This window comes from Puntigrus tetrazona, unplaced genomic scaffold (assembly GCF_018831695.1).
Source record: "Puntigrus tetrazona isolate hp1 unplaced genomic scaffold, ASM1883169v1 S000001111, whole genome shotgun sequence".
NCBI lineage: Eukaryota > Metazoa > Chordata > Actinopteri > Cypriniformes > Cyprinidae > Puntigrus > Puntigrus tetrazona.
The window spans coordinates 577,501-605,000 of NW_025048699.1; the positions used below are offsets into that span (position 1 = coordinate 577,501).

General features: G+C 37.7%; 3 protein-coding genes across 3 annotated transcripts in view; all 3 read left to right on the top strand.

Annotated features, from left to right (window-relative positions):
- scarb2b (scavenger receptor class B, member 2b) overlaps positions 1-12,025 on the top strand; it is a 24,168-nt gene extending 12,143 nt beyond the window's left edge. The window contains 7 exon segments of the mRNA XM_043234399.1: positions 1,138-1,316; positions 4,554-4,672; positions 4,822-4,895; positions 4,997-5,048; positions 5,128-5,280; positions 7,460-7,507; positions 9,380-12,025. Of these exon segments, the coding sequence (XP_043090334.1) occupies positions 1,138-1,316; positions 4,554-4,672; positions 4,822-4,895; positions 4,997-5,048; positions 5,128-5,280; positions 7,460-7,507; positions 9,380-9,487 (733 nt within the window). The 3' untranslated portion in view covers positions 9,488-12,025.
- Positions 12,026-12,483: 458 nt separating this feature from the next.
- Positions 12,484-14,131, top strand: LOC122341071 (UPF0729 protein C18orf32 homolog). Its single transcript, XM_043234398.1, has 3 exons — positions 12,484-12,561; positions 13,028-13,190; positions 13,803-14,131. Exons 2-3 carry the CDS (start codon positions 13,041-13,043, stop codon positions 13,875-13,877), a joined length of 225 nt encoding a protein of 74 aa, XP_043090333.1. The 5' UTR covers positions 12,484-12,561; positions 13,028-13,040; the 3' UTR covers positions 13,878-14,131.
- A 1,521-nt stretch (positions 14,132-15,652) lies between these two features.
- Positions 15,653-27,500, top strand: part of ric1 (RIC1 homolog, RAB6A GEF complex partner 1) — a 35,949-nt gene continuing 24,101 nt past the window's right edge. The window contains 2 exon segments of the mRNA XM_043234362.1: positions 15,653-15,795; positions 22,465-22,572. Of these exon segments, the coding sequence (XP_043090297.1) occupies positions 15,655-15,795; positions 22,465-22,572 (249 nt within the window). The 5' untranslated portion in view covers positions 15,653-15,654.

Sequence of the window (27,500 nt, forward strand, 5' to 3'; positions counted from 1 at the left end):
GGTCGGTTGTTAACATTAAGTTTCCCCTATGTTTTTTTTTTTAAAGGTTAAAAAGTAATTTGTAAATAATATAAATCTATTAAAAAAAAAATAAAAAAAAAATATATATATATATATATATATATATATATATATATATATATATATATATATATATATATATAGTCTATTTATTATTTATTATATCATTTAAAATACATTTTTATTGTTTAATATCCTCTTTGTATGTTAAGTTTAAAGTTTTTTTTATGTCACTTTGACATTTTATTTGACTTTTAGTAACTTTTAAAATACTTTATCAAACGTATATATAATCTGTTCTTTTTATTTAACATCATTTCACATAATTTCTAATGACTTAAGAGTAATGTGGTTCAGTTTTATTTTCTGTGAATCTTTACTAAAAAAGTGCATACGCTTAATATAATTTCATACAATGCATTGTTATTTATTTCTTTAACATTTGGAATGTTTTTTTGGTATTTGGAGTATTTCGCTTCAGTTTCCTCTCAGCTGATGATGCATGGCGAGTGACGCACGCCGTTATTTCAGTACACCGTATAATATATGTTCTGTTCGCCCTTTGACCTTTCACCTGGAATCCAGCTGACCTGTCCGTCTCACCCCGGGCTCTATTTTCAGTGGGAACTCTGCCCTAAACCGCCCATCTTTGTTCAGTGCGGAAAGAATCCCACATGTTCTGCCGTCACACATGGTTTCTAGAGAACAGACTCGGACCTGGAATGATTTCAAGCTACTTTTAACCCAGTTGAGCGAGAGCGGCGGCCACTTGGCTTATTGTGCTGGCGGGGACAGCTGTCCTTGTCCTTTTCCATTGACTCCTCACCCGGATTTTTAAGGAAAAGGCAGCCGTAGGAGCGGCCTGTGTAACCTTTGTACACGATTTAATCAGGCTGGGGTCAGTCTGGAAAACTCATTTCCCCTGATCAGAATCAGCTCAAAACAAACACGCTTAATCTCGCTGCTCTTTTCCTGTGACTTAAAAGCAGGTTTCCGAATCCGTTCTTACTGATGAGCATCTGATTGTCAATACAGGCCCCGGGGTCGAAGGTGGTGTTCAGGGTGACATCTGGCAGGTTGATCTGAATCTGTTGTTGTGTGATGGCTCTCCTGCAGGTCCATCCACATGCGCTTCGAGAAGGAGGTGGAGGTGAAGGGTCTCCCGGCGTACCGCTTCACGCCGCCCCGGGCGGTGCTGGCCAGCGGCAAGAACAACCCCGAGAACGAGGGCTTCTGCCTGAACCCGAAGAACTGCTTCGACGACGGCGTGGTGGACGTGTCTGTGTGTCGGAAAGGTGCGCTGATGATGTGTATATGTGATTTAAACATGCATGAACATGTATATTATAGAATTGCGGTTGAATGCTTAAATGGATATTTGATTTGATTTCCTTTAATTGTTCGTTTAATTTCATGCTTTAATTATTGCGTTCTTACGCAGGTGGCTTAAAAAGTTTTAGGATGTTGGAATGCAGTTGCTAGGACGTTGCGAGTCTTTTCAGATGTTGCTATGCAGTTGCTAGGGTGTTTTAGGCTGTAGCTCTGCCGTTTTTTTACGCTGTTGTGATTGTTTTAGGCTGTTGCTACGCAGTTGTTAGGGCTTTCTGACTGATTTGGGCTGCTGCTCTGCAGTTTCTAGGCTGTTCTGAGTGTTTTAGGCTGTTGCTATGCGGTTGCTAAGGTGTTCAGAGAGATTTGGGCTGCTGTTCTTCAGTTTCTAGGCTGTTCTGAGTGTTTTAGGCTGTTGCTATGCAGTTGCTAAGGTGTTCAGAATGATTTGGGCTGCTGCTCTTCAGTTTCTAGGCTGTTCTGAGTGTGTTAGGCTGTTGCTATGCAGTTGCTAAGGTGTTCAGAGGGATTTGGGCTGCTGCTCTTCAGTTTCTAGGCTGTTCTGAGTGTGTTAGGCTGTTGCTATGCAGTTGCTAAGGTGTTCAGAGGGATTTGGGCTGCTGCTCTTCAGTTTCTAGGCTGTTCTGAGTGTGTTAGGCTGTTGCTATGCAGTTGCTAAGGTGTTCAGAATTATTTGGGCTGCTGCTCTTCAGTTTCTAGGCTGTTATGAGTGTTTTAGGCTGTTGCTATGCAGTTGGAAGGGCGTTCTGAAAGTTTTAGACTGTTGTATCACAGTTGCTTATGGTGATCGTGAAACCCTAAAGACATCCATTACATGATTTTGTGGTGTTATTTTTCATATTAATCGGGTCCATTTAGATCTAGAACACCGCACTTTTAATTCAGCATAAGCGGCGCAACAAATATAGACTAGTCTCTGAATTTTTTGTGACACTGCAATGTTAAAAAGTGTGGTTGTTTTTAGAAAAATATGAAGTTGCTGCTAATAATTCTGTAATGATTTTAGTAGTTTACTGTAACTGTTGACGGAGCTGAAGATTTGTGTGAAATGTGAACGCTGTGTGGAAATGCTGAAGTTGTGAGTCAGTAGATCTGACCTCTCCTCCTTCACTGAGGTCAAATCAGCATAAAATTGAACCAACGGTCTGAAACTCCCAAATTCATGCTCATCTGTGATTTGGGCTATTGTTATGCAGTTGCTAGGCTGTTCTGAGTGTTTAAGGCTGTTGCCATGCAGTTGCTAGGGCACTGCAGAACAAAAGCTCCAGTGGGCGTGGGTGGAGACGTGTAGGTTTAGGAGTGGAGATGGATGGGATCAGTCATCAAGTGGGTGGAGAAGGGTAGGTATATGTGAGGTGGGAGGAGTTGGATTAGATCTAAACTCGACCCTTGGGTCTTGTGTTCTGCGTTGAGGACCATCTCAGTGATTTTGTTTGTTGCTATGCAGTTGCTGTGGCGTTTTGTGAGCTTTTCTCTGTTGCTAAGGAGTTGTTAGTGCGTTCTAAAATGTTTGGGCTGTTGCTATGGAGTTGCTAGGGTATTTTAGACAGTTTTATTTCACTTTATTGCTCATTATCCTGTCTGCTGACCCACATACGCACACGCCTTACACACACAGACACACACCCACTCAGTCACCCGACTTGAGCACATTCCTCATCTGGTGCTGTGTGTTTTTTTATGTTAAATGCATGCCACAGTGTATGAAACGTTTTCCAAGACTGTTTTCGGTTTGAAGATATATTTTCAAATTTTTTTTTTTTTTTTTTTTTGCAGATCGAAATGTATTTGAATACTAGAGCCATGAAGTAAATCATGCACACACCGTAACAATAACCGCTGACCTTCCTCTGGGATCTGTTTTTGTTTTATAGTTTTCTGTCATGCTGTGCTCATGTGAGCTTCAGCACGTGATTACAATATTGCCAAAGCATTCAAGCGCTCGCATATTACAGGTGTATGAAATAACACACACACACACACACACACACACAGAGTGTGTTGCCAAACATGAGGGCTGGAAAACTCTCACCTCTGTCCCAGTAACGCAGGAGTCTAATTTCCCTGTGCTGAGAACAGAGGCGTTAAATCATCTAGGTTACTCGCGGTCACTTCTGATTGTTTTCGTGCTCAAGGTCGGAGTTCTCTCTGTCTTCTCATGGAACGATGTTTCTCTATAATGTCACGCTAAAATGAAGCTCTACGACTCTCTGGGGGCTCGTATAAGAGCAGGCCTTGTTAGGACAAAGCAAGGAGGAGACGTCATTTCTGCTGTTAGACGACAAAACATGAGTCTAGAGGACATCCCTTTATCTGACGAGGTCACGGACTCGTGAATGAAAGAAGCGTCTGAAACACGTGCTGTATGATGCTGAATGCTTCGCTCGTTGCTTTCAGTGGGTCAGTTATCATCCTGGCACTGAAAAGCATATTTTGCAGGAGGTCATGCATATGGTCATCTGGAGGATTAATCATATCACACACAGCAGAAATAGAGCATTTAGTATGTTGTTCTGAACACATGCACTCATGATAAAATGTTTGAGCTTGTTGTTCTATACTGCATGAAACATTCATTCTTAAAACACATTAAAAAAGCATTTATTTTTTTGTTTATTTCATAGGAACATTGCATGTTCATGAACATTAATTATATGTAAACACTGCATTTATATTCATATATATATTTTTTTAATAATTACATTTGATCTCTTCTGTCTTTCAGTCCCCAATATACAGTTAAAAAAAGTTTAAAACAGTAAGAGTGCGATCAAATTTATAAATATATAAATTTTTTGGAATAATAATGTTCAAAGAACCACCAGCATACAGTAAAAATTGTGAAATGTTACTATTTAAAATAGCTGTTTTTTAAACAGAAATATATTAAAGTCTTATTATTATGCTGCAAAATAATTTGTATATTAATTTGTACATCAGTTTATACAGTAATTACTACAAATTAATAATAATAATAATGTTTTACTGAGCATTTAATAATAATTTTTACTGTAATTTTCAGCACTGTATTGAAAATTGAACATCATGAAAATAATGTCACAGCGAACAAATTATTAATGGTACTTCAAAAACATCTGATTTTCCCTATACAGTATATAATTTTTGTAGTTAAAAAATAATTGTTTTGATTTTGATCAAACGTGCTGTGATTGTCGCCTCAGGTGCTCCTGTGGTCGTGTCGTTCCCTCACTTTCATCTGGGCGCCGAGAAGTACATCAAAGCCATCGATGGCATTTCTCCTGTGCACGAGCAGCACCAGACATTTCTGGATCTGAACCCTGTAAGATCTGCCGTGTTGTGATAAGACGCTTTGAAATTTTGATTTTCATGATCAGTGTCTCATTCTTTAATGTATTTTTTCCTGTCCGAAGTGTTTATGCGATGTAACTGGTTTGATTGCAATTAGGCTCAGATCTTTTTTTTGCTCAGACTATGGGAGTGCCTGTTCGTGCCATGAAACGAGCCCAGATCAACATTCATCTTGAGAGAGTGAGCGGCTTTCCGTGAGTGATTCTTATATTTAATCTTACTCTTCTGATAAACAGCTGAGAGCATGTTTAGTTGAAGCTCAAGGTCTTTGTCTTTTTGTTCTTTGTTTCCTCAGTTTGACCAGGAATCTCAACGGCACCATTTTTCCCATTGTGTTTCTGAATGAGGTTAGAGTCAGAAGTGGATGATTTAGTGACCAACGGTTTTATCTCTATATCTATAAAACCGCTGAATGTTTTTCTGCAGTCGGTGGTGATTGACGATGCTTCGGCCGCAAGGATTCAGAAGCTGCTGCAGATCGTGACTCTGGTCTCTCATTTCCCGCTCATTCTTGTGGGTCTGGGAGTCATTCTGCTGCTCATCTGCATCATCCTCGTCATCCGCTTCTATCAGAACAAGGTAATACAACCACACAATAAAAACCAGAACACCATAACAACCACTTAGAAACTTTGGTCTTCTTATTTCCCCATACATAACCTTCTAAGAGTTCTCTCGTAACACCCTAGTAACTGTTCAGAACACAATAACAACCACTTAGCAACACCCATAGCAACATTACTTTTCTTATAGCTAAGGGGTTGTCTAGTAACATCCTAAAAACCACATAGCAAGTCTGTAGCAAGTCTGGCCTTCCTAATTCTCTACATCAATCTGCAAACACCCAGAAAATCATACCAACTGCTTACCAACACCCTAGCAACATTAATCGTATTTCCCCAGAAACACCTTAACAACTGTGTACTAACACCCTAACAACCACCTAGTAACACCCTAGCAACTTCGGCCTTCTTATTTCTCTTAAAAACACCCTAAGAGCTCTCTAGTAACACCATAGCAACCACCAAGAACACCCTAACAACTGCCTAATAAGCGTCCAGGACAACCTAACAACCACTGTACCACTGTAGCAAGTCTGGTCTTGCCATTTCCTTAGTACACCCTACAACCACCTAGTAACATGGTAGCAAATGCCCAGAACAACATAATCACTTAGCAACACCCTAGTAACAATAATCCCCAGAACACCCTTACAATCGACCAGCAACAGCCTAACAGCCACCCAGCAATGTTGGTCTTATTTCCACAGTAACACCCTAAGAACTCTTGTAACACCCCGCAACTGCCTAATAACACAATATTAACTACCCCAAACACCCTAGTAACCATTCAGAACACACTAAAAACCAGCAACAACCTAGCATCTTTGGTCTTCTTATTTCCCCAGAACACCCTGGTAGCAAATCAGAACTCCCTAGAAACCAGTCACAACACATTAACTGCCCAGCAACATGCTTGCAACTCTGATCTTTTCATTTTAAGGCCCCAGTAATTAGTAATACTCAGTTACAGCTCCGCTATCAGTTTAGCTACTTCTCTGGATATATGTCTTTTTCGGTGCAATGCCGCCCTCTGGGGTCAGGTATGACTGAAACCGACAACTTTATAGTGCTAATGGCCAGTCCATCCTTTTGGGGAAAATTTTTGTCTATTTATTTATATTTTAACATTTATGTATATATAAGTATCAGTTCAGACAACTTAACCATTTTAAAGGTATCAATTTCACACCATTACCCAACCCTACTAGTAACACCCTACAAACTACCCAGAACATAAAACCATCCACTCAGCGAACGCTAGCAACACCTTAGCAAAAAACAAGCACACGATAGAAAATGTCTTTGCTCTCACACATAACGCCTTAACAACCACTTCCAACTTACAGCTATTTATACATCACAAATTATGTGTGTGTGTGTGTGTGAAAGTTGAGACTTTTCCCACCAAAGTTTGAGCCGAACCACAGAAATGTCAGCTCGGTTCACACGCACTAAAACTGCTGTCAAACCATTCCATGAATATTTCTGAGTGTGTTTTGCGTGGGTTTGTTGTGGAAGCTGGAGATCAGCTTTTATGAATCGTTCCCCTCACTCACATGAGAGAAAACCAATGGATGTTTGGAGCTTGAGAAAATCAGCCCGTGCTGAGATGAAACTAATATGATTATATGTAACTCAGTCAACACCCAGCTAATAAAAATATGTTCCGAAATTGTTTTCAAGTGTTCCCATTATTTTATGATAACATTGGTTCTTAATATTCACAATGTAAAAGCTTTAAGAGTATTTCTGTCTAGGTTATATATATATATATATATATATATATATATATATATATATATATATATATATATATATATATATATATATATATATATATATATATTTTATGCAAATATAAGAAAACATTAAATTTTATAATTTTGCATATATTCTGGAAATGTTTTCTGAATGGCTGTTAATGTTTAGATGAACAACTGACTGAAACCAGTTGAATACACTATATAAAGTAAAGCAGGCTGGAGTGACTGTGTTCTTCTGCTTGTGGTTTATATGAATGATTTTATTTCCTGTCGTAACTCATGCTTTGCTGAAGTGACTAACTGCCACATTCTGCTCTCGTGATTACTTAACTAACCTAGTTACATTCTGTGCTGTGGTTGCTTACTAACATCTTGGCTTGTTTGTTCTCTAACCTGATGAACATCATGTTGTGCTGATCTGCTTTTGTTCAGACTGAAGTGAAGCGCTTTGATTTCGCCGAGGCTTTCCGCCGTTCTCCTGTAAGTTCAGCACTCACTAACCATCAGGCTCACTGCTTCAGGTCTGTTTTCACACATTTAACGATTCCTGATTCTCAGGAAATGATCCTAGGCGAACCCTAATGGGCTCATATGTTGCGATTTCGAATTTTCCGTTCTCTTTAGACCGTTACAAGCTCTTGGTGTATACAGAAGATCTGTAAAGCTGCAAAGTCTAAAACCGAACAGATATTCTTTATAAAACCTCTGACCTGCCCGCACCCCCCTAAAACGACTCCTTTAAACGCGACTCCACTTTGTGATGTCACAAAGTGTGGGTGTGTTTAAATGAGCTGTTTTACAAGCCGTGTTTTTATAACACCGCGCAAAAATTAACTCAAAGAAAGAAGGCGGAGCTGTTATTCTGTCTGTAGTGTTGCCGAGGGCGCCATGTTCTGGAGACGCTGCGCTTCTTTGTCAAAGTGAAACTACTTTATGTGTGCTTCGAAAAGATTTTGAGCCGTGAAGCTTTTTGCTTATAGTTTCTCAGATCACGAATGTAGTGTCATGTTTACGAGGCATGATGCAACATGATAATCAGTCATGATAATCAGTAATTATGTCTCCGCTGGATGCAGTAAACGCCTCCTTTGTAATTAGTTTATTGTCTTGGTGTCGTAGCGACATAGAGACTCGGCATCACGTCACGTAACCTTCCCGCCAAACATTTGCGGAATTTGGCCAGTCGCAACGCACTGGATAGCAGCCAATCAGAGCACACCTCGCTTTAGAACAATGAGCTTTGTACCAACCGCCTTGTTTCAGGAAGACGGGGGCTAGAGGAGAAACGGTAATGTACAGTATGTGTTTTTTGAAAGCTAAACCGCATAAACACATTGCATTACACCAAATAATGTTCTTTGTAGCAACGTCATACGAGCCCTTAAAAGCGATGCGAGTCACTTTAGAAAATGCATGAATAAAAATGAAATAAATGCAACAAAAAACATTGAAATGCACTACATAGAATCTTTTAATCATATAAATGGTTTGTGGCTTCACTTTGTGCTCTGGATTATTAGATTAACTAGGATTTAGATGTAAATGTGATCTCCCTCATATTGTTTGGTTATTACAGAAATGTAATATATGATATTATTGCTCTGTCAGGAGTGATATTGCCATATATGTTGCCTAAAAGGCGTTTTTTACAGGCTCTGGGTAGATGAAGATATAAAAAATATGTAAAATTCCCATAGTAAAACGTACATATGTTAATAATGTCTATACAGTTATTTTATGTCAACAATATATATTTTATTTTCATATGCAACTTCTTTAAAACAAACTGTTTTTGCAAGGCTTTTCTTAATGCATGTCTCTTATTTATATTTACTTATACTTATATAATATCATCATGTTACATCAGATTTTATAATTAATGATGAATATTTTGTAGTACATGCCCAAAAATCTATTACACACATAAACATAATTTTTTTATTTTATTTTAATATGTTTCTAAAATGTTTCCTACGTTTTTGCTTTATATGGAAAGAATATTTGAGAGAATATTTAAGAGTCACTTATTGATTTATAAGAACGAGTGTATCCCAAGTGCACTCCAGTGGTCAACTATGACAAAAATAAAATAAAATCTGCAACAAAAAAACTGAATTTAGTCTCCTCTGAGTCAGATCTGAAATCCAGGTATGAAAATATACATGCATTTACGAGATGTGTGAAGCAGGTTTAACTCGCTTCAGCTTGAATTCAATCTGTAATGCTTGCAAACCAGGACTAACGCATGCTATACTCAAAAATAAGGGAATTTGTGTATTATAAGTGTATGTCGTACTCATAATATGCACACGTACTAATTCGGTCTTATTGTCTTCTTTGTCTTTCTTGAAGCCGTCTGCGAAGAAAGACACGTCATACGTTCCTGTGAGCGGCAAAGTGGACGATCAAGACGAGAAAAACGGCACTTATATCGGCATGACGCCCGTGGACAAGTCTTAAACAGCTGTGTGTGTGTGTGTGAGTGTGTGTGTGTGTGTGTGTGTGTGTCTCACAGATGCTGTCACTCTCAGTAGAGCGGTGTGTGTGTGTGTCAGTCGTAATGATTCACACACTGGCTCCTCCTCAGGACTCGTGCCGTCTGATGAAAGACTGAAGAACACACACACTTCAGGCTCAATCAGACTCGGTTTCCGTTCATATTTAAGCACTTTGAGTGACATTAAAGCTGCTGTCGGTGATTGTTTAGGAGCTTCACGCGTGTTAGAGATCATTTCACACTCGAATCTGACCCCTGCGTCCGATCCCTTCACGTGTTTGAATCCAATGTGAAATCTGGCTTACGTCGTTTTAACATATAAACTTAATGCGATGCATACGTAACGGTTTTTAAAAAAACGCCATAGTAATAATTCATTATCTGCATTTATTTGATTTTGCTTTAAGTAATCATAATTACTAAATTACATTTATTCAGTTCAAATGTGACTATAGCTGCGGAACAAGCCATGGTCGATTAGGTCAAATGCACAAGATTTAAACAAGCTGGATTTATAGATGTTAAATATATAAAGCTGGTTATTTGTGCATTTAGAACACCTTCTGTTTATTAGTGTTATCGCATAAGATGGACAAACGTGTATCATTTTAAGTTTTGGTAAAACTGGGTAATTCAAATTTTAAATGCAAATTGTATAAATTGTAAAATTGTATTAATTTTAGGGCTGTTTTTAGCCAATCAGAAACGCTGTCAGTCATTTTGCATGGATTGGTGGGCGGGGTTTGATGCAGGGGCTGTCTTAGTGGGTGGAGTTTAGCGTAAAAGGTGTGTGTGTCTTTTAGTGTGTGTGTCTGTGTGTGTGTGTGTGTGTCACTGGGCGGAGTTTGACAGAGGGCGCGCGTCCTATTGGGTGGAGTTTCTCAAATGGGGTCATGCATGTCATTTAGTGGGCGGGGTTTCGCACAGAAGGCTTGTTTTTTAGTGGCCGTGGTCAACGTGTGTGCGCTCCTGAAATCACTCGCAGCACCTTTAACAACCAGACACCTCGTAAAAGGCCAAACAAAACCACTTCATATTCGTTTTACCAAATGGTCCGTTCACGCAGGACGCGCTCCTGTATTTAAACACCTGAAGAGTTAACGTCCTGAGTGAACGGCCCACACGTGCCTTTAGTCACGAAACATTGCCTTGTTTTATTTCAGTCGAGAGCTGACATCACGACACTGTGCCTTGATTTCAAAATCGTAAAATACTGAAGTTGAGATTTAATAATTCAGTATTTGTTGATCTAATGTTGGGGAACATATACACTACCAGTCAAAAGTTATTAGTCTCACTAAGTGTGCATTTATTTGATCCAAAGTACAGCAGAAAAATAAATATTTGTATGATTTGAAATCATAAAATCTTCTAATAATTTATTATTATTATTATGAAGAATATGTTGAAAACAGTGGAATTCAGAAGAACGGCATTTATCTAAAATAGAATTTGTAACATGAATGTCTCTATCATTGGTTTAATAATAATAATAATTATTATTATGATGTTTTCTGAGCAGCAAAACAGAATATTAGAATGATTTGTGAGGGTTTATGTGACAATGAATGAACTCGTTTTTGAAATCACAGGAATAAATGACATTATATTTAAAATATATTCAAAGAGACATTATTGGATCGAATAAATGCAGGCTTTAAAAAGCATGAAAAATCAAAGTGTTCAGAAATGTTTGTCTGGGAGTAATCTGTAGATATGATCTTTGACCCTTAAACACTGAACGCAGACGCAGATCCTCTTCTTAGTATTATTAGATTACGGGATTGCAATGAGATTGCAGTTCTTTTAGTGTTACTGAACTAATATTTCAGGAGGTTTTCTGGAATACGAGCAGAAGTATTTTCAGTTTGTATATTTTCGCGGACAGGATCACACTCTTGTTTTGACATGTTACTGTTTAATGTGTTTGTACTGGCTTTTCTTAAACTAGACGCTTCGGTGCATAACGTAATAACCCCTTATCATAACTCAAGTATTATCGTATTGCACTAAAATACACGATATTAAACATAATTCTGATGCTGCACGTTTTAACGCACTGTGTTTTTTTTGGAGACGGTCACTGGTTTCGAACTCTGAGCCATTTTATTTGAATTTTATGATTTCTTTAATGTTGCTGTATTGATGTGCCACACGCGATTGAGATCAATGGAATATTGCACTCGGTAAGTTTGATTCGCTCGGATGTCGATGGGAAAACAAAAGATGTTTGAGTTGAAATGACAGTATTTGAGACTGAATGTAATGCGGTTTAAAAGCCTTTGGTGTTAAATGATGCAGAAACTCGCCTTCATCAGTGAATAAACTACAAAACTCAGTGGCCTTCCGTCTTTCAACACAGACTGTTTAATGTCTTCTGCATCTCTTAGATTTCTATATTCAGACTGCACAAATAATTGTACAGTTTTGTATATAAATGATGCTTTTTTTTCTCCTGTGGATTTATAAGAAAATACAATAAAAAGTCTTTTTGAAAGGCACTTCTTGGTCAGTTTGTTTTCTATTCTATGTGTTATTCTATTTATAACGTTTTAATTCTTCTTATCTATTTATTTATTTTTGTTTGTTTGTTTTTGTAAAACATAAACAGTACATTTTAAATCAATTGGTTTTAATAGTCATATAACTGAATTAACTTGAACACATTAAATAATAACTATAATAATACTATAACTACAAAAACTAATGTTTATCGGTTAATGTTTATAACTGTATACATCCTTTTTATTTTATTTTGTTTTATTTAAATTACATTTTTTGTTTATTTTATTTTAGTTTTATTTTAGTTTGTTTTATTTTCTTTTATTTTGTTTAATTTTATTTATTATTTTATTTTAGTTTGTTTTATTTTATTTTTTTCATTTTTATTTCATTTTATTATGTCTTTGCTCCTCCCCGCCGCTGGGTGGCGCCAGCATCATCAAAGCGGCGTCAGCGGGCGTCACTCTGACGTCACGCCAGAAACGCAGCGTCGTTCCGCGTCACGCGACACAGTTCAGCTCCCACAGGAAAAAAGGTGAGTTTTACGCGGATTTGCTGCGTTGTACCGCATTTTTAAATTAAATATGTGATCTTCCCCTCTCGTATATGACAGGAACCTAAGTATAAAGCGCGTGTGTCTGTTTCTAGATCATATTTGTGAACGTAAACAGGAAGAGAGCCGCTGTCGTCGAGCTAACAGACTGAGCTAGCCGAGTTAATCACATGTAATTATGATATTTAAAGTGATTGTGAGGATTCAGATAAAAATCCGGCCTGGTTTTATACGTCAGGGAGTATAATAAAAACACTAGAAGCTTATGTACTGCTCCTGCTGCTATGTTTTTGCCACGTTAGAGCTATGTAAATATTCTACTAATATATATATATATATACACACACACACACAGTACAGGGAATACATGTTATATATAGTACAGGGAATACATTTTATATGAAATAAAATAGTATATATATAATGTATACTGTTGTTTTGTGTTCAGTCTGCTGTCAGAGATGGTGTGTATTCCCTGCATCGTTATTCCTGTGCTGCTGTGGGTTTATAAGCGCTTCCTGGAGCCCATCATCTATCCTCTCATCTCTCCCTTCATCAGCCGCTTCTGGAGGAAAGCAGCTGTGCAGGAGACCCAGAAACACCACGACACCGTAAACACCAATACACTATCACCAGCGCTGTCGGGTTATTAATACAAGCTTCTGTTTACATAATGCATGTGTGCTGTGTGTATATAAATACAAACACGTGCATGTTAGGTTTACATATTAGATGTATTTGCATATAAAATCTAAATGTCTGTATAAGTAAATATCTTCTAAATATATTCAGTATGCCTGTGTAATTATGTATACATATTAAATAAACCGTATTATTTCAATTATATATATATATATATATATATATATATATATATATATATATATATATATATATATATATATTATATATATATATATATTATATGATTATAAATGATAATAATATTTGATATTACTTCAAAAAAGCAGCTGGTCTATAGTCGGTGTTACTGAGTAAAAATAGATTTTTTATCTCTCTTTTATAAAAATATACGTATTATTAATTGTAATACGCTCATATAGATATCAGTTACAGGTAATATCTGATACATTAAATAGTAATACAGTCATTTTCACAGAATGATTAAGCTAAAAACGAAACCTCTCTGATCATTTACTCTCACGTCATTGTAGTTATTGATTGATTTTTGCAGCGAGTTTCTGCTGATTGCTGTCTTTCAGGCTGAATGTAATGGAACGGCGAACGGATCTACAGCCAACGGCCCGAAGACGGTGGCTGATAAGAAAGCCGACTGACAGATCTCACGTCCCTGCAATCGTCTGACTCCCGTTTTAAAATGTAGATATTTTAAATTGTCAACTAATATATGGACACGCGCTCGGATCCTGTCTCGTTGCTTACATCATATACATTAATATGTTCAATAAAAGTGAATGTAGTAGATTTTGTTTTTGTCATTCCGTGATCATTTTTAACTTCTTCCACTCAGAGCTGACTTTCTGTGTGTAACTTATGATGCTTCATTTAAAATAAACGCTGAATTATTTTACTTGCGGCTGTTTTTTGAATTTTTTTGAAGGCTTTCGATGGTGAATTATTTTAAAGACAAATAAAATGCTATGGCTCCGATTAAAACTACATATCAGGAAACTAAATATACACTAAGAAAAGTCTGAAGAATGAAGACAAGGATGCTGAAAATTCAGGATTAATCACAAAAAAAAAAAAATATTTTAAAGCACATTAAAATAAAAAACCTGCATTTTTAAATTGCAATACTATTTCACAATATTTTTTTTTCTTTATTTTTGTTTAAATAAATGCCTTGATGAGAAGAAGAGACTTTTTTGACAACAATTAAAAATTGTACTGATCCCAAACATTTAAACAGTGGTGTACAGCTTTTTAATAACAAATACAGTAATATAAAGAAATGTGCAAAAATTTATTATAAATTTTACTTATTAAAGTATGACTTGCATGTTTACCTATGTCTCAATATATATATATATATATAATTATTTAGAAATGTTACACTGTGTATTATCATACATTTTAGCTATTTATAATTATATCTATTACATCGTCTTCTATGGCTCTGTGTTTATTATTATCATTACCACTAATATTATTATTATGAGTGGTAATGTTAATGCATGCAGTTGCTCACTCTCGCCGGCAGGAGGCGCCGGAGTTCTGAACTTCGAACCGAACGCGTTTATTCTAACTGTGAGGAACTGACGTTTTACGCCAACAAGTTACGTTACGTCACGAATATCAGAAACCGAGCGGGACCGAGAGCACGAGACACACTTGTTGTGATGCCAGCAACTTCCTTTTCGTGATGCTAATCAACTGTTGGCTCCGAAATAGAATTATTTAGTGGTTCGTGAGTGTTGTAAAGCTAAAACAAAAAGTATTATATATATATTTGTTTTAGCTTTTATATATATATATATATATATATATATATATATATATATATATATATATATATATATATATATATATATATATATATATAAAATTAGGGTTATATGGAAATTATTTGTAAAAACCGTTTCTATCAGTCCGATTTCCGTTAACCGCAGTGTATTGTGGGCCACGGTGCGCCCCCTTCAGGCGGGATCGGACATAAGCGCGCGGTTAAATGCCGTTCCCGTTCTAAAGCGTTCAGAAGCAGCGAGCAGATCGGGGATAAATAAGAGACTAAAGATGGCGACGGTGGAGGATTCATGGGACAAATTCGGATCCAAAACTTCAGAGTCCTGCGATCCGGTCGCGCAGTGAGAGCCGCGAAACCCCGCGACACCGAACCGACTCCCGGTCCCGCTCCCGCTCCCGTGGCTCCGTTACAGGGCTTCTCTTCTACACTTTCTCGCTCGCGGTGGCAGATAAAGCGGTTTTTGGATTCAGATCGTCCGAACTGACACCGGATCCCGCTGATATGATCCCGGACTGAACGCGAACCGAGTCCGTGTCGAACTGTAGTCTGGTTCTGGTGAATGGAGGCCGCTGGAGGGAGTCTGTCCGCCCCGGTGTCGCATTGATTTGGGTCGGAACCGGATCGTGATGTATTTTCTGAGCGGCTGGCCGCGGAGGCTCCTCTGCCCGCTCCGGAGCAGCGAGCGGCCCTTCCTGATCGAGCCCAGCGCGCAACGCTTCTACCTGGCGGTGCTGTCCGAGACCCAGATCAGCATCTGGTTCAGCAGGGTAAGAAACCCCCCAAACGGTGCTTCGAGTCATTAAATGTTTAAATGATGAAGGTTTTGGGTTCGAGTCCCAATGTCGAGCTCCCTCCGAATCAGACCATTGCGTCTTTAAAGGTGAGCTGATGTGGCTTAGTGGTTAAAGGGCAGGAAGGGATTGATGGATGATGTGGTTTAGCGGTAAAGATTCGAACAGAAGAATACGCGATTCAAAAGAATCGACTTTAAACCAGCTGGTTAAGAGTCGGGCGTTTCAGCAATACGGTTAATCCTACAGGGTTTAGTGGTTAAAAACTAAGAACTTTCAGCACCTGGTTAATCTAGGTAAACGCTTTATAAACTTCTGCAAGACCAGGACTTTAAGGCCTGGTTTCACGGACGGGGGTTTAGGTTAAACCAGGATTAGGCAATAGTCCAATTAGAACATATTAAAGTAGTTTTTATAAACACTCCTTAGTAAACAACTCTACTGGTGTTCATCTAGAGACTAAACCGAGTCTCTAATGCATCTTAAGGCCAGTTAGTGCAAGTTACTATCAGTTGAAACCGTTTAAACTTGATTTCAGTCTGGGACTAAGCTCAACCCTTGTCTGCGAAAGCGGAAGTGTTTTAATTGTTAAACGCAGGATGCTGTGGTTTAGTGGTCCGTGATGAGGCTTGACAAGATTCAAGAATGGTCGATCGGGATTAAACTTGCTTTATACCAGCTGGTTAAGGGCTCAAGCGTTTCTCGACCGGTTTAAATGGTTCAAAACGAAGAATCTAGTTAATCTAGTTAAACAAAGACTAGGTCCGTTTTCCTTTTTAAGCGCGGGGTGTTTTCTTTGCTGGTGAAACCCCTGAATATTTGAATCCTGCGTCGTTTACTAGCGTTATCTAGTGGCTTAGTGGTTAACGACCAAGAGATGACCGCTTTCAGCATCTGAGTAATCCATTTAAGTGCCTGGTTAAAAATAATACCAGCGTTAAGGGTCTGCGTTTTTTAGTGGTTAGTCATCTTAACTGGTCTGGATTAAAAATGCCTCCCAACTAATAATTTAATACTTAATCCGTTCATACTTTTTAGCATTTGAAATGCATTTGGAGTATATCGATTAAAAACCGAATGGATACTAAATGCTAAAACCATAACGTGCCGTGGCGCCATTGATTTTCTGTGTTATTGACAGCCGCCGTGTTTGAACGTTGTCGCTCAGCGGTCAAAGTACAGACGTTCCCCCAGAGTTCACAGCACCTCGTTTGAGTTCGTGCACGACTTGAACGTGTGAAGGTTTGTTTCTGGAGACTCTTGAGGCGACGTTTGATGTTCTAGACTCTCAGAAGGGCTCCCGAGGGCCCCGGGGTTGCATTCAGGAGGCGGCATGCGTCCTTCCTTGGCGCCCGTCGTTTCTTTTAACCCCCGAGATCGAGCTCCGAGCAGATCTGCTCTTCACTGACAGCTCGGCTTGGTTTAGAAAGCGCCGAGTTTAAAGGAACGGCCCGAGATCTAATGCACGTCCCAGTTAGCCGAAAATGCGCTTCCTCTCAGGCCGTTCACGATTGGATCTGGAGAGATGTGTCCGCATCGGCGTCTATCGTCTATTGCTGAGACACTGATGCATTTCAAATTTTAGACGCAAATTCATTTTTTAGTTTTTTTTTTTTTATACAATGTACGTCCACGGTTACATGACCTCGAGCACCTCGTGTTCGTCGAGAGCGTCGGCTGTTTTCATCATGTTTTCATACAGTGCTCATTGTTTAGTGTTCGGTTGCCGGGTAAATCAGTTTGACTTCAGTACGGTCTGTACACAGATTTTCAGACTTTTTGCCGCTCACATAGTCAGTCTGTCTGGGAATATATTTCCAGGTGATCCTTTGCACTTCCTGTCCAACAGGAAGTGCCCCCCCACGTACTTCCTGCAATTTAATGGCAGGTTGTCCTGTAGTGAGTGTGTGGCATCTCAGACGATCTGAAGGGGAAAAGAAGTGTGTGTGTGTGTGTGTGTGTGTGTGTGTGTGTGTGTGTGTGTGTGTGTATAAAGAATACTCTTCCTCTCACTCTTCCCCACACACACACACACACACATACACACACTCGTCAGAAGTGCTGAGATCATGCATATCAAAGCGTCTGGTCTTGACACGTCCGTGCATATGCACACACACACACACACACACACACACACACACACACACACACACACTCATCTCAAAGCGTCTTTATCACCGAGCTGACACCTGGTTTGATTCCTGTGATCTCTCTTCTGTTCTTCCTGTCGCTGTGAGATCACAGAGCCGCACATTTCACATCACACACATCTGTTTAGTCGCTAATGACAGAAACGAGATTTAAAGGGAACGTTCAGCCAAATAATAAAAAAATCATTTTGACATTCCCCTCCCTTTTTTAAAAAAATTGCAAACCTGAATGAATTTCATTGTTTTGTGAAGCAGGGTATATTTTAAACCACTCGGAACCCTGTTAACTTTCATTATACGAGCAGGAACGCAGCAGGAAGAATGAACTTTCCCTCTAAACAAATCAGTAGAGAAGACTTATTTTGACTAATTTATCCGTCTAGAGATCAGATTTTTGGTTTTAAGTGACTTTGGATAAATCCGTCTGCTAAAAGGGAATGTGAACCGGCACACACAACGTTATTGAGCTGCATGTTTAATATAAAGGTTTATGTACAGTACAGTACAGTACTCTAGTGTCATGGAGCTTTTCTTCTTGGTTTCTTCTGCTTTCTGGCATTTAGTTGATAATGATATTTAGGCGATGTTTTGTCGTTCAGAGACGCAGCGTGACTCTGTTGAAGCTTTGTTTGAAACCGTCCTCGTACTCGAACTATATCGAAAACGGACATTGTTTAAAACATAAATATGTTGAACTGTTCGTTAATTGAATACCTGTTCGGGAAATGTGTTTGTGGCCATTGGATGTGATTTTAGAAAAGAAAATTTGCTAATTTTCATACGTTCATATTTAGATTCGTTCTACACATGGGTTTGTCCTGAGAATTTGAGATCTATATGTAAACGCGCTTCAGAGCGAGGAGGTTCAAGATCACGCCACAGTAGTGAAACGAAACCCGTGCGTGACGCTGTGAGATCGTATATCATCTGTTGTGTGTAGGGAACCGTAAGATGAGGACTAGAGGTGGGCCCAATCTGAACAATAACCGTAATGATAACCTACAGCTGTTTAATTAAACCATCATCGAGATCGCTCGTCAACTTTTGACCAATCATGTGCGTGGGGCGGGGCTATGTGCTTGACTGACCAATGACAGACGGCCATCGTTAATTTTGTTAATGTTCTTTCCTCATTTTCGACTGCGTTTCAGTCATTTCCGCCAATTAATTCTGCGTCTGCATTCGCCCTGTGACTCTGTGCATTACGTTTAAATGATTTTTCTGTCTTTGCTGTTGCTTTCATCAAGGTTTAGGGGCGTTTTAAAGCGTCTGAGGATGATGTGACCTCTGCAGAGCCGAGAACTCATTTGTCTGATGAGCTGCTGGGTCGAATAATTAACTTAAAAATAGATCCTTTAATGTGCCGCGACACTGAATCTGGGTGATTTTTATTAGAGAGATGTGCTCACATGTACTTGACGGCCAAAACACATGTGCACAGATGAGGAATGTGATGATGATGATGATGATGATGAAGAGAGCAGGATAGTGGTTGGAGTAAATCAATCACAGATAATTCACAGCAGAGCAACACGAGGACAGTGACGGATCGATTCGGATGACTTTTATGAGAATTTAGGCAAGAAACTGAAGATAAAACCATTGCTTTTTCATGCAGCTGTATGTATATATTTTTTCCAGACTACTGTAAAACACATTGAAGTGTTAATTATATTGCACTCTATGTATTTGTGTTTTATTCACACACCTATACCTCTATATTCTTAAGGCTAATTCATATTTCTATTTTTATCCATTCGAACAGATCTATACAACATTATTTCTCAATACATGGTGAAATGTCCGTTTATAGTATTTTCTGATTCATAAAAGAGATCAGGAAATGCTTTTTTCGCTGTAATGGAAAAAAACGTGAACTTTGCATTTTTCAGTGTTTTGATTTGTTTTAGAAATATATGCAAATTGCAACACATTTATTATGTAATGACTCATGTGCCTCTTACACATGACATTTCAGAAAACTTCAGAAAAGTGTTTTTTTGTATTTATTTTTTTATACTCCAGAAGCTCACATTCTTTCTAAAACCTTTTGAGCTAATCATCACAAATGAATAGATAATAGATCGTGTAAAATAATAGAACATTTCGCCCAGACAGTTTGTCAGGGTTAGTAAGACACTGATCACACTACACAGTTTTAATAGTGATAGATGGGCATTTAATGTTAATTACTAAACAGTGTGTGTGTGTCTGCTGGGTGTCCATTATGTATTTACTGTAAATGGTTTATTACATTAATTTTTCAAAAGCTGTTGAATGTTTCTCCGGAGATGAACACGGTCCAGTTTTTTTTATTATTGCACTTCACAGTAGTTGTTTCAAAGCGGCTTTATAGAAAGTGCAGTTTTGAAATATTATGTGAAGCTGAAATGATTCTAGGGCTGAAAAATGATTAATTGCATTCAGCATAAGTGTATTCAGCATAGAAATGCACAAATAATTTTTTTTTATTTTAAAAATGAATTTATACTTCTATCTATATATATATATATATATATATATATATATATATATATATATATATATATATATATATATATATATATATATATATATATATATATATATATATATATTTTTTTTTTTTTTTTTTTTTTCCTTCCATATTTTAACATGGTTTTCCTTAATATATACCTGTTTTGCGGCCCTAAGTACTGCAGATGATATTATGCGCTGCACCTGTGGCCTTCTTTCACATGTATGTTGATTTATATCATAAGACATGAAATAACATGTTCTCCGTGTGATTCAGATCTCGACTGAATGTTAAAACGGAGTTCAGTTCATCTGCTGTTTGAACAACAGTAATGGAAAGGAGTGCAATGGGTTCGGCACGCACGCGATTCACAGATGAACTGTTCAGGTTAGGGTTAGATGGGTGCATATAGGCGTTCTAGTAAACACAGTAGGTTATTTCTTAACTTGCACATCTGGCCAAAAAAAGAACGCGAGTCAGTCCATGCATTTATAGATGGCAGCCTAGAAATACACCACAGCTTTAACATTTAATCAGACTGTGCATGAAGAGACAGGGGCTGAACGATCGGCTAAAAACTTTGTGTCGGTTGTCTACAGTTTTGCAGAATAGCTTAACTTAAATAAGAAAACATTCAAGACTGAAATGTGCTGGCCAACACTCGTGTTGACTCTGAAGCCTGGCTGACCTTTCGTGACCCCTGAATAAAACTCTCCTCTTTCCTGAGGAGAGACCTTCTCGCACACACGCTAAAGGTAAACGCAGCGTGATTTTGTGACGATCGTGTTAGATTTTCACGAGGTGTGTGTGTGTGTGTGTGTGTGTGTGTTGAGGTTTCCAGCTCCCCTTTGGCTGAATGAAACCAGCACTTTGCTTCCATTTTTGGGTGTTTTTCTTTGTGGCCAAGAGCTGCTCTCTTCCGCACATCCGTCTCTCGTTTCTCCTGATCTGTTTCCCTGCTGCTCTTCATTCCACTGGGAGAATGTTGTCGGTATCTTTTTTTATTTTATTTTTTTTAATTTGTAAAAAACACAGAAATGCACATTGAATGACATGAAACTTTTTATTAAAGGAATATTCTGGGTTATTCTCAATGCCGTGTGCTAATCTAATGTGTTTGCTGCAGCCGAGTTAGTTCCTGTCATTTGTGCCGTTCACAACACTTTCACTTCCTTTCTTCCGACCCATTTTAGTTTCTAACCTTTTTCTATTTACTGAAAGGTAGTTGTGCTTGTTAAGGTATTCTGAGAGCTTTTATAGCACATTTAAAATGCCCCTATTTTGGGTAATAAAAGGTTCATATTTTGGTTTTGAGAGTCCCCAATAACAGGTCGACACGCATGCAAGGTCATGCAAGTTTATTTTTGCCTTATAGTCATTTTTTTCAAACCTTTCCTTTGCGTGTCGCTGATCTGCGGTTGGATCGTGTCTGTAATGCGTGATAAAGCAGCATTCGTGAGCTCTTTGTGTACAGCGTTACCGGGCAACGGCTCAAAGCAGCACCTAGTGGCGACGAAGAAACTAGCATTTTCTTTCAGACGAAGCTTTCAAGTTTTCCTAGGCCTGTGCGAGCAATAAGTGGACAGGCAGAATGCTAATATTTCATGTGGACGTCAACATTTCAGAGATTTAATACAGACTTTAAACTTTGCATGATATTTTCGTTCACTTAGAGCTGTGTTACACCCTGCCTTAAATTATAATTTTCAAAAATACAGTCCGTTTCTTGTAATCGCACACGTGTCTGCCGCTTTACATTCCTGAACTCCTTATAGCGGGATGTATTCTGATTGGCCGTCGCCATTTATATCATTTGTCAGCAAGACGAGATCTATAATTTATAATTATAAGGCTATAATTTTTTTTCTTATGTGCAGCTTGTTATTGAAGCGCTGTTCTTCATCCGAAGGACAGAGTAGAACTAGTGATGATTGGCTCGGTACACTGACTCAAATGATTGTCTCATTGTCTCTCTGTCTGTCTGTCTGTCTGTAGCCCAGCGTGTTGATCGTCAGTTATATCGAGTCTGGCAAAGCGGCTGCGCAGTTCGGCTTCTATCAGCAGGTGGAATGGAAACCCGATGACTCCATGATCGCAGTGTCGGTGAGTAAAACCCGTCCGGAGAAGTGACTCATCTGTTTGCTTTGTAGGGAGAACTTATCATATCATATCATCGTCCAGCAGGTGCCACTACAATGCCAAACTGTTGCTATGCAGTTGCAAGGGTGTTCTGAGTGTTTGTAGACTGTTGCTATGGAGTTGCTGGGGTGTTCAGTTGCTGTTTGATCACTGAAATTATCTTACGTAATTGTGATATCCGTAATTGGAATTGCGATTTTTAGAAATTCGATTAATTGTGTAGCCCTAGTTGCTAGGGTGTTTAGTCTGTTGCTATGCAGTTACTAGGGTGTTCTGTGTGATTTAGGCTGTTGCTGTGCAGTTGAAAGTATGTTCCAAGTGTTTGTGGACTGTTGCTATGGAGTTGCTGGGGTGTTTAGGCATTTCAAGGTGTTGCTATGCAGTTACTAGGCTGTTCTGTATGTTGTAGGCTGTTGCTATGGAGTTGCTCGGGTGTTTTAGGCATTTCAAGGTGTTGCTATGCAGTTACTAGGCTGTTCTGTATGTTGTAGGCTGTTGCTATGGAGTTGCTGGGGTGTTTAGGCATTTCAAGGTGTTGCTATGCAGTTACTAGGCTGTTCTGTATGTTGTAGGCTGTTGCTATGGAGTTGCTGGGGTGTTTTAGGCATTTCAAGGTGTTGCTATGCAGTTACTAGGCTGTTCTGTATGTTGTAGGCTGTTGCTATGGAGTTGCTGGGGTGTTTTAGGCATTTCAAGGTGTTGCTATGCAGTTACTAGGCTGTTCTGTATGTTGTAGGCTGTTGCTATGGAGTTGCTGGGGTGTTTTAGGCATTTCAAGGTGTTGCTATGCAGTTACTAGGCTGTTCTGTATGTTGTAGGCTGTTGCTATGCAGTTGCTAGGCTGTTTTGTGTTTTTTAGGCCGTTGCTGTGCAGTTGCTAGGGTGTTGTGAGCGACTTAGTCCCATAGTTTTGCACACCTCTAGTCCTGTGTGTGGAGATTGGTTGATTGATTGTCAGCACACGGTCCCTGACCGTTTTTTTTGGTGCTGACAGTTTCTCTGTTATGCAGAACGGCGTTTAATCTCTGCGCTAACAGCCCTAGCAAGTCGCCCACATCAGCGGTATTTTAAGGCATTATGGGTGAAGTTAGGCGGCATAATTACTCCAGTCACACGTGTCCTTCACAGAGGAGACGACTGTTTAAATGTTAATGTGAGTCGGTGCAGTCGAGCGTCCTTCACGGCGTACAGTGAACAAAACAAACGCTGCCGCTTCTCTTTTGTTTGTCTGATAAATGCTGTCATTCTGCTGTGAATGCAGACGGACCGAGATGAGTCTTCACACGCTCTCATACAGCGCTCATTCTGTTACAGTACAATACTCTGCTTAGATTAGATTTTAGCGATCGTCACAGCATCCTCTAAAATCTTGAACCCTTTCTTGATTTGGCCGATTACGCCTCTCCACCATCTGGACAGTTAATGTAGAAATTTGTTTGTGCATGGCAAATTTTTGTTTCTTTTGTACATTTAAAATATAGGTTTTAATATACTATTTTTAATTATATTTTAATTTAGATTTTTTTAATTGTAATTTATTGTATTTTAGTTTGTCTTTAAAAAAAATATTTTTAAATAGTTCAATCTGTAACTAATTTGTCCTATTAAGCTTTACTGTAACTTCTTGTATTTAATGAATGCATCTTATTCATTTATTTTAGTCATGTTGTAAATTAATTTTCTTGTCTATTTTTTATTTCCTCTCATTTGATTCGCTTTATTGTAATGCATGTAAAATAAATAAGCACTTTTAAATAAATAAAAAAAAAAAAACATACTACAATTTTATGATATTTATTTAGCGCACCCTGCAATCTATAATAAATAAATCAATTAAATTACAATAAAAAAATAATGAAATTGTTAATCTGGCTTTAATATAATTAAATTCATATTTTAAAGTTACAGAAAATTCATTTAATATGCTATATGTATTTCATTAAAAAACAAACAAAAAAAACATATGTTCTATAAGGGGATGTTCTTTTTTTATATTTATATTAATATTAATATTAATGCGCACACACATGTAAGGGAGATGTTTCTTGCCATTGTCTTGCAGTGTTTTGAGCATCTAAGCATTGAAGATGCTGTCTAAGTAGAAGTGCTTCTCAGTCTGTGTCCTGTATCTGTGTTGTTGTTGTTTGGGTCTGGTTCTGTCCATCAGACCGGTCAGACACCAGATCCGTGTGTTTCCACTCAGACGTCACAGCGGTGCAGGATTACAGCTCGAGCGCAGGCCGTGTCTGTGGGTCGTCAGGGAAGGACGGGTGACGCCGCTTATTGGCTTCATGCAGGTTTAACTCCTCTTCTCTTCTGACGGGATCTGATTTTCAGTCCGTCGTTTACGCGAGTCACTGACGAACATGACATTAACACGGATCTGTCGCTTTTAAATGTCACCAATATAAATCACGCTCACAATACAGCCTCGGCAGATTAGATATTCATTATTCATTACAATAATACATGTGCTGTTTGTAATTATCATTCATGAGAAATCTTAAACTTATAATTAATGACTTTAACACTGGTTTTGATATCCAGGGTAGTAAACACTTCAGAATATTCCAGAGAGAAGTGCTTTGATTTCCTCTGTTTATACTGTAAATGAGAGCCCAGAGGATCATGGTTTTTGACTGATCATGTTTTCAAAAAAAAAATAAAATAATAATAATAATAAAAAAAAACAAAAACAAAAAAAAATTAATATATATATATATATATATATATATATATATATATATATATATATATATATATATATATATATATATATATATATATATATTTTGTTTGTTTGTTTGTTTTTTATTATTATTATTTTAATTATTGTTGTTGTTGTTGTTGTTGTTGTTAATATATTTTTATTATTTTTATTTCTTTTTATTTTTAAATAAGTCTTTTTTTATTTTTTATCTTTTTTTTTTTGTGAAATGTGATCTGGCAACGTGTTTGCTAAATCTTCTTTTATCTGAATAGAACAAAACTAGCTAGTGTTTTTTTCAGTAAAGTTGTAGATGAAATGGCACAAGGAGGGTTTTATTATTATAATTTTTTTCCTGATGGTGTTGGTTACATGCTCTACTCGGGCCGTGAGTCTCAGAGGAGTCTCTCTCTGTGTCTCGTGACGATCTCTTCGTTTAAAGACGCAGGCAGATAGCAGCGGCCCGTCGTGGGATGTTTAGTCTGTTCTCAGACACTCCAGACGCCTCCACACAGCCTGTGAGCCTCTGCCCATCTGTGGAGCATCATGGGTAATACTGGCGCTGCTTCGGCCAACGTGTTCCCAGGAGTTCAGTGATTGGCTAGAGCTTCAGTGAACTTCGTTCGCCTCAAAAACGTCCCACAAACGGAGCTGTGTGGGCAGCAAGTGATAAAACCTGCATGAAGATTCCCACAATCCTAAAAATAATCGATGGCTTTCTCGCCGCCTGCAGCGTCTTCATCTGCCGTCTAGTCTCTATCGGTTCTGATCTTCTGTTACTGGTCTTCTGGCCTGAGGATTTGGTGAATACATGTCAAATGTGTTTTGTTTCATTATTTGTGTAATAAAAAGGCTTATTATTATAAATATGTATAAATAATTATATAGTAGAATAATAATGAGGATAATAATAATAATAATATAAAAATAATAATATTTATTATTATATTGTTAATTGTTGTTTACCAAATAAGAAAAAACAACAAAATAAAAATGAATTAAAACAGTATTAGTGTTATAGTAACAGTAGTAAGGACAAAATATAATACATAAAATACAAGAATAAAAGAACAGTTATGTAACATTACAGTAGTAATATTTTTTGGCTTTCAATTTGAAATTTTGAAAGGTTATTTTGTCATTTATTTGTTTGTCGTTGGGCTCAACAATTTGGCCAAAATATTTTCTGTATGACAGTATATTATAATAATAATATAATAATAATAATAATTATTATTGTTGTTGTTAATAATAATAATATTATTATTGTTATTATTATTATTATTATTATTATTATTATTATTATTATTATTATTATTATAAATGTGAATTAGTACAATTAAAATAATTAAAATATTCAACAGTAATACAAAATGTATTAAAACACATAAGAACATAAAATAAGTACATTTTAATGTATTTAAAATAAAAATGAGATTTATTTTATATTGTAAGATTATTATACTGTTATCTTTGTCTGCCATTTTTGTAGATATGTGTTTTTTCTGTATCTAGTCTGGTCTGATGCGCTGCTAGTGGTTTGAGACTGGTTTGGAGCTGAACTTTAGCTGGCTCTAGATCGGTCAGATCTCAGCGCTCTGGGTTATTTCTGCTGTGTTCGTGATTTGGACTCGTTTGTCAGATTGGAGCTTGTTTTCATGCGAGGAACACAAAAGCAGAGCCGAGAGGAAGTCAGAAACATGCCGTGGTTTGATGGAGAATGGTGTTTGTTGTGACCACAACAGCCTGAGAATGGCTGACGCCAGCGTTTTCATGCGTTCTGACGCTTTTCTCTTCCTGTCTGTAAATGAACCTGAACAGCCATAAACACATCAGAATTATTCAAATGTGACTGTTTAAGTGCAGCTTAACTTATTTATTTTTATAAAATCCCCATTTCATACCTCCCATAAAGACTGTTAGCATTTTATTATTGTAGTTTATATTATTCACTAAATTATTTTATTGTTTATTTATATAGAATTTATGCGGGTTTTAAAAAAAGTGTTGTAGCACGTATTAAAAGATGTCATGGATTACATATGACACTGATTACAGTGATAATGCTAATGTGAATTTAGAGGAATTGAACATCAACTACCATCATTTATCTTCTGATTTAAAGAAAAAAAGAATTCTGTGTAAAATTGCTAAAAGTTAGAGAGCTGTATGCTGGGGTAAATGA